This window comes from Phoenix dactylifera, chromosome 3 (genome assembly GCF_009389715.1).
Source record: "Phoenix dactylifera cultivar Barhee BC4 chromosome 3, palm_55x_up_171113_PBpolish2nd_filt_p, whole genome shotgun sequence".
Classification (NCBI taxonomy): Eukaryota; Viridiplantae; Streptophyta; class Magnoliopsida; order Arecales; family Arecaceae; genus Phoenix; species Phoenix dactylifera.
In genome coordinates this window covers 19446978-19461676 of record NC_052394.1, presented here as the reverse complement: position 1 = coordinate 19461676, position 14699 = coordinate 19446978, and the positions used below count along the sequence as shown (strand labels likewise).

General features: G+C 37.1%; 1 protein-coding gene and 1 long non-coding RNA gene across 4 annotated transcripts; both read left to right on the top strand.

Annotated features, from left to right (window-relative positions):
- Nucleotides 1-215: 215 nt before the first annotated feature.
- Nucleotides 216-1144, top strand: LOC120110092. Its single transcript, XR_005510844.1, has 2 exons — nucleotides 216-311; nucleotides 1016-1144. It is a non-coding gene; the product is annotated as an uncharacterized LOC120110092 (long non-coding RNA).
- Nucleotides 1145-10888: 9744 nt separating this feature from the next.
- Nucleotides 10889-14403, top strand: LOC103721156 (RING-H2 finger protein ATL74-like). Of its 3 annotated transcripts, none has more exons than XM_039124903.1 (3): nucleotides 10889-11296; nucleotides 11576-12137; nucleotides 13981-14403. In XM_039124903.1, the coding sequence occupies exons 1-2, from the start codon at nucleotides 11196-11198 to the stop codon at nucleotides 12135-12137; spliced, it is 663 nt and encodes a 220-aa protein (XP_038980831.1). In that variant the 5' UTR covers nucleotides 10889-11195; the 3' UTR covers nucleotides 13981-14403. The 3 variants fall into 3 exon arrangements, with proteins under 3 accessions (XP_038980831.1, XP_008809452.2, XP_008809453.2); XM_008811230.3 differs by having other exon boundaries at nucleotides 10896-11296; nucleotides 12265-14392; XM_008811231.3 differs by having other exon boundaries at nucleotides 10923-11296; nucleotides 11587-14403.
- The last annotated feature ends 296 nt before the right edge of the window (nucleotides 14404-14699 follow it).

Below are 14699 nucleotides of genomic sequence, written 5' to 3'. Positions count from 1 at the left end.
GTTGGGCTGAGTCGGGCCAAATTGGAACTGTGGACTGGTTTGGGTTGGGCCCGAAATTTGATATGAACCTGTTATCCGGTTTGGTTCAATTGGGCCTAATCTGTTTTGGGCCACAATTGACTTGGGTCTAAAGGATTCTGATTTTAGGGTATATGTTTGATCTTGGGGGCCCATTCTTGGATTTATGAACTTAGGAGTTTAAGGGGTTGAAATTAGTTTAAATTATGTTTCTTAATTAATTAAATAATTAATATTTATGTTTAATCAGGGGTTCGTGATATCTGTGGCAGGGATCTTTTAAGCGAACCCAGGTAGGTGACTTATTGCTTTTAAATCGAATTATAACATGTATCTTGCATATCTTGATGTTATGATTTATTCTTGGCATTATGTGTTAGAATTAGAATTAAATATTTATTTTTTTTTATAAACTGTTATGTGACTTATTATTGGGAGCATGTTCATGACTTTGATTTGGAAATTCACGATGTGGAAAATTTATTTATTGATTTTTAAAGACCGCGTGACTATAGTCTAGACCCCGCCAATGGGATGATACGTTGGCCCTGTCGACTTGTACTGAGGAACTGGTTCCGACACCGTGACCACCGGTGATAGAATAGTGGCGGCACAGGGGTGCGTTTTGCTCTGCGGAGCGGCTCAGTGGAGCGTGAGATTGGCACCAGGGGGTGCGGCACAGTGGTGCGTTGGCTCTGCGGAGCGTGAGATTGGCACCAGGGGGTGCGGCACAGTGGTGCGTTGGCTCAGTGGAGCGGCTCTTCGGAGAGTTGTATTGGCACTTCGGTGTAACCATGCCACTGGGTGATGTGGCCGTAGTCATGCGGTTGAGATATTTTGAGTCTCGGATCGGGTTTACAGATTATTGTGTGGATTTTTGGATTTATGAGTTTAGCTGCTTTTATATGCATTATGACATGTTATATGATGACTTTATTGCATGATGTCGCCTACTGAGCTGTTAGCTCACTCCTATTATTTACATTTTTTTTTTCAGGTGATGACATGTGATTATAGGGATTATGGGACGGAGTGATCATGATGTATTTAGCTAGTAGACATTGACTTTCCTTTTGACATGTGTATATATTTATGGACATTTGATATGGAAACTGGAATTTATCTTTGTTTAGCTATTGATGGTTGATCTGATTTATCTGCCTTGCGCGCCTGCGGGGTCCGCCCTGCAGGTGCGCGGCGTCTGCTCGCGCCCCGGGCCCCGGGTTCGGGGCGTGACAACTCGTTGCTGAGACCCTTGGCCAAGTTTCTTAGCCTCTCTGCGATTCTCCATGGTGGGAATACGACCATCAATGAGTGAGATGATGCCCAAATCCATCAAGCCAAGATCCCTTGTTTTTTTTCTATTTGTTTCCGGTCAGCCGCCTTTCGCTGATAGTTCCATGCTCAAATGTTATTGGTGGTTAGCTGGCTGCACCGCCATGCCTTGCTAGAATGCGACAACTCCTCCTTTTCTTCTACCTTGGGAATGACAAGAGGAGGTCTTCCTCCCCTCTATATTTCCAAAAAAAAAAAAAAAGAGAGAAAAGAAAGGAAAAAACCCATCCCTTCCTTTCTCTCTCCTCTTCATAATCCATAGGCCCCACTGCAATATAAGTTGACCACAGTAAGAGATCCTGGCCTCCAGCCACCGAGCAACATATGGGACCCCATCTTGGCCTTGTCAAGTACCTCTGGAATTTGATCACCATCGATCCTTGTTGAGTCATCTAAACCATAACCCAGTTGAGTTCACCCTGTTCAACTATGCGAATCATCCGAATCTATTCAAAGCCATTAAAATCCATAATCAATAACTTCAAAATGCAAAAAAATGGAAAACATTTAGTGTTTTCTTCATATATGATTTAAGAAAATATGTTATAAGAAAATATGACTTAAGAAAATTTGTTTTGAGATAGCTATGATAGCCCTATTGAAATGAGGTCAACTGATATTTTAGAGCTAGCATCTAACGAAAATGGTTCTCTGCCAACGGGTATAAAGTTGGCAACGAATATGAATTATGATACTTTATCAATTATGATGACGATGTTGTCATAGGTACAAAGTGACCATAGTACCCAATGTCTGTGAGCATTATTTTGCACTATGAACTAGCTAAATAGCTTTTGATTTATGATTTTATTTATGCTATACACTTAGAACCATGTTTATAAGATTTTCTTGATTTTTGCATATATGATTGATTTCTATGATTTGTTATATCATGATGTGTTATGAAATTTTTTATGCATTAATTCATATAAAACTTATGCTTGATTCGGTAAGGTATAGTGTAAAGTTTACTTATTGAACGGTGTAGTTCATATATCTTTTTATTTTTCTATTCGAGATAAATAGGGTCACTAGGAATGAAAAATGGTCTAGGCTTAGAGTTTGTGCAAGCAAGCTTGAAGATTTTGTAGCAAGAGTTTTAGTTTTTTAATTGACTATGAATTTGTAGTTGGCGATTTTCTAAATTATGACTTTATGGATTTTAGTATTTAAATTCGGATTTAGTCGCTTTGAAGAAATATTTATTTAATCATTTAATAGATGATAGATTTGGACTCTTTGTTATATTTTACTTGAGATGGATTTCTATACAAGTTGCTATGATTGGCTTCATGTTAGTGTGGATGGTACCCCCGTAATATGGTTGTCTTATGTCCCGGATTTGAAGAATGAAAATAGGAATAGAGAGGTTGTTTTAATGGTTTACATAGCTTATGATATTTGGAAGGCTGGAAATGATCGTATTTTCTAGAGCAAATTTTGTTGTCCCAGATTGATCCTTATAAAAGTAGTTAGTTAGGCTCTCCTTTTACAGTTTTTGCAATTCTACATATATTTTATTTCACTTAGGAGCCAACACTTCCTAGTTTCCTCAAGATTAATTTTGATGATAATATCCCGAGTAGGGGTGAGTTGGATGGAGCAAGCTTCATTATTAGGAGTGTAAGTGGTGCGGTACTAACAACAGGTGAAGTTAGATTGTTTGACACCACGGTTCCAATGGCAGAGTTGTGAGTAGCGTGGGAAGGCACATTTGCAAGTAAAATCTTGAAAAGTTCTTAATTCATTTTGGAAGGGAATTCCTTGACAGTTATTAAGTGGTCGACTGGTTCAGCTTCTTTGGAATTTAGTGGTCTTCCCTTGACATAGGATTCTATATGTATAGTTGCATCTCTTTAGAGTTTTGAAGCCAGACATGTTTTTAGAGAAGCTATAGTGCTGCGGATTGGATAACATCATATGTTGCTGCTCATTTAGGATCTACTTTATGGTTGTCGATATTTGATTTTCCTTCTCAACTGTTAGATGCTTTATTTTGTGATTCCCACAGTTGTATTTACTCTAGATTGGTTTAATGAATTCCGATTTACCAAAAAAAAGGCTGATCACGATATGGTTGCATATCCCACAGAATATTACTCCCTTCAATTAACAAGTAAGGATCTTTAGTATAAGGCAACCAAGTTCGCCAACTCTAAAACATTCTAACTTAATTTCAAATACAACCATTTGTATCCGAAAATAGTTCATTAAAATGCAAATATTTATATACATCATAAACATTCCAATATATAGTAATATCTAATACAATCTAGAAATCTAATGATTCTTAAATAAAAGACTTCATCTCACAAACACTATAAGTCTATCAGCATACACCACTAAATCTGCTAATACCCTGAAAACTTTAAAGATAAAATATTAGTCTCCCTTCAACACATACACCTACAAAAATATATATTTGAATTAATGATAAAGTGACTCAAGTCACCATGCAAGCACGTAACCAGCAGAAGAATGAATAACGAGTGATAGCAACCCACCATTCAAGTACATAAACAAATAAATAAAAGTTGCCTTAAGGTTGCACAATCATAGTAGTAACCAAATTCACTTATCATCCATGTAGCATGATTATATTTAACAATCACATATAACGCAATTAAACTAAGAACACAACTCAATGTTTGTTTCAAAGAAAATAATTTAGTATCATTTTACATCATTTACAGAATTTCAAATCAATGAAAAATTCCAACTATTATATAATAAGAGAAAATAAATAAATTTTATTTGTGGTCCATCCATGGTCATGTTTCCAACTTGTGATGGGAAAAGCAGAGCATCATATTTCTAGCCTATTAATAGTATTTTAAATTAAAAGAAATTAAAAATAGGAAAGAGTGAAAGAAGAAGAGAGAATTCCATCACTTGAAGGGAGACATTCAGAAACCTCTAGACTAATTAACTTAACAAATTAATTGCTTCGATTTGTGGCTCCTAGAACACTACATATTTATATGTAAGAACATGTCTCCTGGGCAAACAATTGGACTAATTTAAAAAGAAAAAATAATAAACTTAAAAATAAGAAATTCAATCATAGAAAGAAGGATTTCAATGGTGCTTCTTGTACTTCTGATCATCGAAGATCATTTTGTTGGAAAAATAGTCATACGAGTTTTTTTTTTCTTTAAAGTTTATGAGAATCAAATTAACACAAAGAAAAGATTTTCTTAAAAAAAAACCACTTCTCAAAACATCTCTCTGACCCCATCTTTATGCCATCAGTTTTTTTTTTCTCTCCCTTCTCTCTCACTCATTGTACGAGATTCGTAGGAGACATAAGGAAATGCAGAGCTCTTCCTACTCTATAATTTTTTTCTCAGCCTCGGTGGAGAGCTGGTCTTTCTCTTTCTTTCCTCGTCGAAGTTTTAATGATAATATTAGCAAAGAAAGTTTTTGTCAGACTCATAGTCCCCGTAGTACATCCAACTTGTCCAATAAAGCAAGAACAAATAAAAGGCGATCCAGCAAGACGTATGTTACTGGAAAGCCTTTCTGAACTTCCAACGGGTGCATCGAACAACGCTTCCGTACCTTTATTTATATCTATAACGGAACATCACTATTAAAGAGAAGCTCTAACCACCATCGGATATAGAACCGATGCCGGTGGAACCGAAACAGCCCGAAGATTCGATCATTTTCGGTATATAAATGATAGGGCCTGCCCGTAGATGTATATCCTGTGATGGCTATAGATTGTATGTTCACTTTATTTGGATTTGAAATGAGTTCAAAATTGAAAGGTCCATGTTACGCGTGAGTGCGTGTTGAGAGAAAAGGTGACGAAGGAGGATTATTACAATATTACCTGGCATTTGGTGACCTAAATAAAATTATCAAAATAATCTTAGATCACTGGTGCTCTACATTTCAAGATAATTTGACTCTTAATGATCTAAGATCACCGCATTTGGTATGCTATATTTCGGTAATTAAAGATTCCTAAGTATCCAAAATCTATTTAGTATTTCATAGGAATCCAAGATTACTTACCATATAATACCAAAATTATCTATGTTATATTTCATATAAATATATTTATGAGTTCAATAAATTATTAATCCTATAAAGATATATTAATTGTTATTTATATAATTAATATTTTTATTTATACTTATAATATATTATTTTTCATATAAATATTTATTTTAATTAAGAAAATAATATAAATAGAAATAATATATTTAATAATTTTATTATATAAATATCAAGCACTATAATATATTTCTACTATAAATTAAATTTATATGTGAATAATAATATAACAGTAGTATGATTAATAATATATTATAATATAATATGTACCATAAATATAATATACAATATTAATATGATATAATATATTAATGGTATACTGATGTACCAATTTTTTTTGTTGGATTGAGGGGTATTTTTGTTCTCAAATTTTAGCCCAAAATTACTGCCTTGGGGTGATCTTAGATATCCGACCTCAAAGATGGATATCCTTCGGTTGGACGGTGATTTGAGAAATGAGAATGATTTTGGTTCACTTCAATGTATGATCACCATGGTACAAGCAAACATGGTGATCTAATCACCACTATCTATATCATCTTTGATTTTGGGATGATCATCTCATACCAAATGCTCTCTTTATGTAACATGAAGTCACCAAAGGCCAGCTATCATTACCCAATATGTAATAGTAGTAGCCAACATGCCTCCGTTGGCTCCCAGCATTTTTATAGATGAAACTTCTCAGCCACAATACAATGAGCCATTCATCGGATTTAAAAATTTTATGGCGGAGCATCTAAGGGTTGCAATTTATAGGATAATTTTACCTAACTCGTAGCTGATCCAAAGTGGGTACAATATCTGAATCCAATTCGGATACATATAACTCTTCACAAATCTTTGTCTTAAGATAAAAAAAATTATATGATTTTTTTTTTGTAGCTTTACTTGATCCGATCTGTCCAATCCGCCTAATCTAAGTCTACCCATCGCATCCTATCCTAAAAAAAGTATAGGATGGGTGCGGACAATGCCCTATTCAATCTATACCCGATCTATCATCATCTCTAGGAGTATACGAACTCCAACATGAAGACTACAAAATAGACAAAAAGGGTGAAACGGAATATAATATTTAGCAATTCTTTGGGGTGCATGGTTTACCGATACTAGGAGATTGTTTCGTCTCTTATGTGCTAGTAGAATCTAGCCACATGCATGATAGTGGCAATGTTTCCTCACAATCCATGATTAGCAAGAAATGAGCATCTCAATTTGAGGTGCCCATTCTGGAAATTCTACCAAATGGGCCAACAAAGTGATGGGAGCATCATTATGGCTAGGTTGATGTGACTATGAGCAACAAGATAGCTAGGCCTATGGTGCAGATGACGTTCTCAGAGAAATCATGCTAAGAAAGAAAATATGGATGGTGGCCGTGGAGGCGATGGATACCACGTAGAGCGAATGAACAAGGGGAGACTGTGTGAGAGAGAACTAGTCTCTTATGGTAATGCTAGTGGCACAGTGAAACATTGAGGAGGATGGTTTGGAGGAGGCTGGAGTTAGGAGAAAGCAGCAGCGAGCAGGCCAGATATAGATGTGGCGATCTTTTTCCTTCTTCTGATAGTAATTTCTATCAGGGACTTAATTTCACAAAACAATGTTGTGGAGGGTTGTTGGAGGGGCGCATGGCATGAACAAAATATTCAAGTTCAGTATGTGGCTTGTGCCATGACATTAGAATTTCCAATTTCCAATTTTGTTTTTTAAATTGCGATTACCCTAAAAAAAATGGAGACAGGACTGATCGAACTCATGGATGGATCCTTTTGCTCTGCAGGCTGCTTGCAATTGGGTTGGCCCTTGATTTTTAGGTTGAATATAATCTAGCTCTTACATTTCTATCATCTCTGCTTCTTCCTCTTCTTTAATTTTTTGTTTCGCTTTTATATTTTTATTAATTAATTCATCAACAGAATTTAGGTGGCTCTCCACTGTTTTGCTCAATAAGAAAATATAAAATATATACATAAATCTACCTCATCCTATCAACTTAAGTTTTTAGGACAATTGGTGATTTCAACATGGTATGAGAGCATAGGTCCTGAGTTCGAACCCTGTCTCCGCACTCTTTAACTCCATTATTAAAAATTTCATATGTTGGGCTCGCCCATTAAAGAAAAGTTCGGATCGGATACATCTTGCAGGATATTAAAATCCTATATGGATCGGATACCAAAATATTTATATCTATATTTGTTTTATTTGATAGATATAAATATGGATATGAATGTTAATCAGATGCAAAAATTTATATTCATATTTATTTTAAATGGATACGGATACAAATCGAAAAGTATGGATATAAGTTGCATAATTAAACTTTATAACTATAAAATCAAAAATATTACTAAATAAAAGATAAATTGAGTTAATAAAATCGGATATTCTGATACGCATTAGATAATATTACTTATATTCATTTTTTTATTAATAGATATGGATATGGATATTAGTCGGATGCTTAAATTTTTATTCAAATTCGGATAGACTCGGATAGAAAAATAGCGGAAACGAATCTGATACAGCAGAAACTGATCTCAACATATATTATCTGCTCTAAAATTTAATTCAGATAGACTCGAATACAAAAATAGGGGAAACGAATCTATATACAATAGAAATTGATTTCGATAGATATTATCTGCTCTAAAATTTTCTATATTACATTCCAAAATGTGTACCTTATTGCCATCACACTTGAGGAATCCAAGTAGGGATTTCGTAGCGTGGAAGACTCTATGCAGACAATCATGGATTTTTTCTGTCCAAGTGCTTAATTGAAATTTTCAAAAATTGACCCGTCATTTCTTATTCTGCATAAAAGAACTTTGCCTGATTCACTAATTCGTGGAAAGACATTGAAATTTTGGATTTGAAAAATGTTTCAGAAGGCATCTTTGAAGTAGATGGTGATTGATAGAATAATTCTTGATCGTAATTTTCAGTTTAGGTACTACGTCGAACATAAAACTTGTTATTGGTAGAAAAACATCAATTTTTCTTACCGTCCATGCTTTTTTAAGGCAAATTTCGACCGCCCACGCTAGACGCGTCACATCTCCAAAGCAAGTCACGTGCATATAACATCGTCTGACGGTGACCTTGGCGCAATTAGTGTGATCTCAAATAATTCAATAGATATTGAGCTATACCGTGACGACAAAATAGTTACGACGCGTGGCATCACACAAGTCCAAAGTACTGTATGATCTTCTCTTCATATTAAGGCATATGCAACGTCGTGAGCCGTCCCAAATTTGTCATCGTCCTTCTTTTCCATGGAAATTTATGTCACAAACTCCAAAATACTATGTGATCTTCGTCCCATCTAATAGTGTCCGCAATTGTGGGAGCCATCACAAATTTGTTACCATAAAAATTTATATCTTCCCCAAGTCGTTCTAATTTTTAACATCCACGAGATGGTTCACCACGATATTTTTTTTTTAGCACAAGTCGAGATCAAATCACACATGGGATAACTTTTATAAAGTTACACATTAAAAATGATGAAGATGTCACATGATGGTCTAAGCCATTCAATATGATCTATCATCCCTAAATTACTTACACATTAAAAATTATAAACTTTAGAACTCTTAGTTTATGCATCGAATAGTCAAAAATATATATTATTTAATATTATTTAAACGATCTAATTTTTGGCCGCTTGATACAAAGGCTAGAGATCCCCGAACCAAATAATTTTTACTATGCCAGCAGTTTGGAGATAACATATCATATCTAATAGCTCATAGCTAAGATCATTGACATAATATCCTATTATATAATTCAAAAAATATATAACTCTATAAAATTACATTGGGTGTAGCTTGAACCGGACCCTTTTTTTTTATATATAAAGAGAGAAAACTACTCATCTTATAATAATTACAGTTACTTGGACTCCAATATTTAGAGATGCACCATGCACCATATAAAGATTCAAATATAAGTAGTGAAGCTTATATATATGGGACCATTGGGGCAAGCCCCAATTCATCAATGTTGTGGAAATAGAGATGTAAAGATGATATTATGTCAAATTAATTATCACCGGAGCTTGAATCTTCTAGCAAGGTGAGCTTGCTTGTCCTTTACTCTCCACTTCATCTGTGCACTTGCCCCACCTGCTTTGGAGATGCTGATCAGTCCAAATGACGTGAAAGATCAGAGAACTCTTGAACATTATAAGGGAATCAGCATTGGGAAGGCAAGGACAATGCCTACCTATATGGAATATTGCTCAGATTCAAACAAATAAGTGACCAAGATAAGATCGAGAAAAAGGTATTTGACTTGTTTACATTGACCTAATTACTATTCTTTATCAACTTCAGATTAGGTTATTGCACCTCAATCCTGTTCAATTTTACATGAAGATTGTGAAAATCCGTGCGGGCATATGTTTAGTCCCACATTAGTTATTTGCTGGATAGATCTTAGGTACTTATAAAGGATCAAGAAACACAAAATATCTTTCGGCTAGTTTTTTTGGATGAGATTCTTGATTGTTACAAATGGTATTAGAGCGAACCCGGCTCATAATCTATGTGGATTAGGGGACATTGCAGCACGGATCCATTGGGGCTGATCATGGGCCGATCGTGGTGTTTATGATTAGATTTGAATGGAATTGAACCCTTAGCCTGACGAGGACGTCAGGGCTTAAATGAGGGAGTATGTGAGGATCCATGCAGGCATGTGTTTAGTTCCATATTGGTTATTCGATCACTGGATAGATCTTGGGTACTACATAGGATCAAGAAATCTAAATAAAATCTTCCGGCTAGTCTTTTTAGGTGAGATCATTGGTTGTTACAAAGATCATGTAGACTAGAAATGGAGGCCAATAAATGATATCGCCGTCATGAGCTGATGCCGTGGCACCGAATGTGTTAGTGATTTAGTTTATGAAAAACCGACGGTAGGTGCATACCTCTTGGCTTTATTAAGGAAAGAAAAGTGCATGGATAACATAGTCATGGTTGGTATAGTATTCTTGCTATTATCCTATCCTACCTAAAACCATGCTTTCCAGAGTGTCTGCGAAGTAGCTGATGGTATACAGCCAATGGTTTTGAACCTGGCCTAAGAGGTGTGGTTGTGCAAGGCTGACCGATGGCCATGATGCAAAGCAGAAGAGGTGGACCCTTGTGATCCTGTCATCTTCATTAGTCTATATGCAGCCAGGGCACAAGATCCCATGGGGTAGCCGCATGATGTCGCATGGCCATATCCATAAACAAGTGGATAAATTGCAAGAGATCTCAATCCTAAGGGGATAAACACGCCAAAGACCCCAAAAGAGTCCAGCTTAAAGATCAAGCCTCATCCAGTCATGTGCACTTGGAAGAGGACCTAGTTGTGACACAAGGGGATGTATGTATTAATATATTAATTACCTCTCTTCCTGTGGCAAAGGAAAAGAAGCTAAAATGTGAGCAACTCTTACACTTGAAGCCAGATGACATTGAAAGCTACTCCAGTCTGATGATTCCTGCTCATACAACCTTTAACTTTATTTTCCTTTAATCAAAACTTGAAAGCCAACCCCATAAATGTGGAAAATGATTCAATAATCAAAAGAAAGATGCAAAACTCAGATCTCTACCATCACTTTTTATATCTTTCCATGTATGTTCTCTCTCCCCCACCTACCCCTCAAGTCACCTAGCCCGTCCATCCAGTGTCACAAGACCATCCAAACCATCAAAGTGATACCACGGTGCAGTGTATAAAATTATCACCAAGCCTCCTCTTGCCTTATGGGTGGAGAAGATAAATCTCTCATCCTCGGTTGGTTCACACACTGCCGAGATCTCGGCTCACCGGGGACGGCAAACTCCTGCAAGAAAAATAATCAGAGGTAAGCTCAAGTGCAAGCTCTAACTCTCCTTTCACCTCACTCTTCTTCTTCTTCTGTTAAGTGGAAAGATGCCAATTCAATTGTCTCCATCTTCCAAAGAATCCATGAACCCAAAAGGCACTCTCCCTCAGCACAAAGAGATCAGCGAGAACCTACAGAAAAGCAAAGAAAAAAAAAAAGCGATTATACTTCAAAATTTTTTTTTTTTTTCACTTCCCAATATCACAATTCCCAAAACACAGCAGACTCCCATCAGATCCATGCTTAGAGTTTTGACAGTTATATAACAGACTCCATGCGTCAGCTCCTCGGCGCAGCCCTGGAGGCGCCGCCACCGGCAAATGGGAGCAAACCACGGGGCAGCGCGTACGGCGGAGGCGGCAGCGCCAGCTTCGACACCAACATGGTCATCATCCTCGCTGCGCTGCTCTGTGCATTAATATGCGCTCTGGGCCTGAATTCCATCGTGCGGTGCGCTCTCCGATGCGGCCGCCGGCTCGCCTTCGAGACCCCTGAGGAGGCTGCTGCTAGGCTCGCCGCCACCGGGCTCAAGAAGCGGGCACTGCGACGCATCCCGGTTGCAGTCTACGGCCCGGGGACCAACATACCTGCCACGGACTGCCCAATATGCCTCGGGGAGTTCGCCGACGGCGAGAAGGTCCGGGTGCTGCCCAGGTGCCACCATGGTTTCCATGTCTCTTGCATCGACACATGGCTTGCGTCGCACTCGTCGTGCCCGACCTGCCGGCACTCGCTGCTCGACTGCGGTGGCGGGGACGGCGCCGATGTCGGAGATAGGTCGGCAAGGCAGGATAACGGCGTGGCGGTGGTGGTGGATTAGGTGAGCTGACCCTGGCCAATTGGAGGTCTTTTTGTTGCTTCTAAGCTTCCTAGATTTGTTCATGCATATTGGAGAGTTTCATGATGTTTTGTTGTGCCTTTATTTTGTTCTGATTGTAAATTTGTAGGCTGAGGAGTAGACAAATCATGCAAGTGAAGATAGAAGGGGGAAAGAATGGGAAGTAGATTTTTTTTTTTTAATTTCTTTGTTCATTCTGTGGTTTGCTTTTCTGTGCAGTATCATGGGGATTAAAAAAAAAAAAAAACATGATGAGCTATCCATGAATGCAGGTGGAGGCTGAAAAGTTGTAGGAGACCTCTAAAAATGGGTATTACTTCACACATATTTACAATAATTAAAGATTCTGACATTGCTCTTGCCTTGTTTCTACGTTTTCTCAGTTATAGATGCTTTATTAATTTCTCATCTTTCATTGATTTGCCAACAAAGTCAAAGTTTTTATGATGAGTAAAAAAACGTTTTGTCAAAAGGATTAGATGTTTATATTTGAGGGAAAGCTATAGAAGATTTCATTTTGTTAATTTCTCCTCCTATGAACATCTTCTCATATAATTTGATATTTTTTGTTATTCAATCTAACCTTATATTATACCTTTTCTTCCTGGACATTCATGGGAGCACTCTTTGCCCTTTTCTTTCTGCTATTTTTTTTTTTCTTTCCAAAGCAGCACTATACGCCCTCTAAAAAGTTTTTTTATTTATTTTTTTTAATTTTGAACTCTTTTCCTTTATTTGAACTGTACTCATAAGATTTTTTAATAGCTTTAAAATTTGCATTTCCTTTATTTCCAGAATTTCTAAATCTTTTTTTGTTAAGATTGGCTTCTTAAAATAGTTAAGTAGACTATATTTAACAGAATAAAAATTCATGAAAACTGAATGTTGTGCTCCTTCTTTTTCTCTAAGATAATTGAACACATACCAAATTCTCAGTTCCTGATTCTATCGAATTAATATTTTGTTAAAATATTGAAAATCCTGAATTATTTCAATATGATGTTAAAATTTAAATGCATTTTTATCTTGTATAGAACATCACGAAGCTTAATTCTGAAGACTCCATGCATTTTCCTCTAACTAGAACCGCACTAACCAAAAGCATAATCTTTGAAAATGAAAGTTACATCCGTAAAACAAAATAGACCTCCAGTCGAATAGGTGATTATAGTCATCCATGCTTTCTCTCACATTCGGAGGACAAGTGCCTACCACTAGTTTTTTATGTCTGAAAACTATAAATATGGCATAGTCTAAAGATAACCCTGCATTAGTTGCACTAATAGAGGTTCATGCAAGCTCTTATTGGTAGGCTTAATTGGAACCTGCTGGCTTTTAATTTAAGGTGATTTATGAATTGGAACAGAGAGAATATGTGAAACCACATGATTAGACAACATTAGGTCCCCTCCTTTCAAATGGTACTCCATCTCTTTCTTCCGTTCAATGAAATGTCATGAACCTGTTTGAACCGTGCAAAAAGCCAAAGAGGAATATAAATGCCGCACCGTATTGGGTCCCCTTACCTTTATTGCTCTCGTCTCTCTCTAATATTGTCCTTTCCCTCAGTTGTGAGCACAAGCAATGAATCCCTTCTCTCCTTTCTTGTGCCCAAAGGGACCCTTCCTTGTTGGGTTTGATAGCCCCACGAAAGCATAAACGAATGCTGCACTCACCATTGTCCTTCGACAAGTAGTTTGCTCCCCAAGGAATTCTTCGTGTGGTGTACTGTTTGAGAACTGGGGACCATTGCTTAGAATCAATTGGACCACCATTTCTGCGAGTGAGCCAGAGCAAGAACCTTTCAAGATTTTCCTGTTTTCAGGTAATAGAGTGGAATCAGGACTGAGCCCCTTCCATGCTCGTAATCAGGAATCGCCTTTAGATAAGTCATCAGTTCGTGCTCTTGCCACTAGAGGTGCAGTGTACCGTACAAGGGGCACGCAAATGTACGTCCTTGTCCATTTGATTGGTCTCAATCATCCTTGTCACGGACTTTACAGAACGTTGGGACAAAAGACTTGTTCAGAGGTGCACATGGAATCATACTTCAGCAAGGTCAATGTGGAGCCTCATCAAGAAGGATTCAACACGATGCGCAAACAAAAAAGTGGAGGTTGCAAGCTTCATTTCAAAGGGTATTTAGTTTGATGAAAGCATGGAGTTGTCTACTGTAACAATGTTCTATGTTCTGACTATTTAGCTTAGCTTTATGAATGTCTTTTCGATTCTTTTCACTCGCATCAAAGATCACCTCCAAGAGGCTGAACTCTGTTTGACTCCTTCGATGGCAAGTGTTATAATCGCCGACCTTGTTTGCCGATGAAAAATGACCAACTAGTTACAAGAAACAAGTTATGTCCATTTTCCTCTACCTATATGGTTCAAAACATTATGCCGTTCTAGTTATGAGTCGCCTATTTGTTCGACCTTGGTGCGCTCTTCAGCTATAGTAAGAACCTATCGAATTGAGGAAGCCACTATAAACAACCAAAAATGAGCTAAGCCATATATATAGATAGATAGATAGATAGATAGATAGAT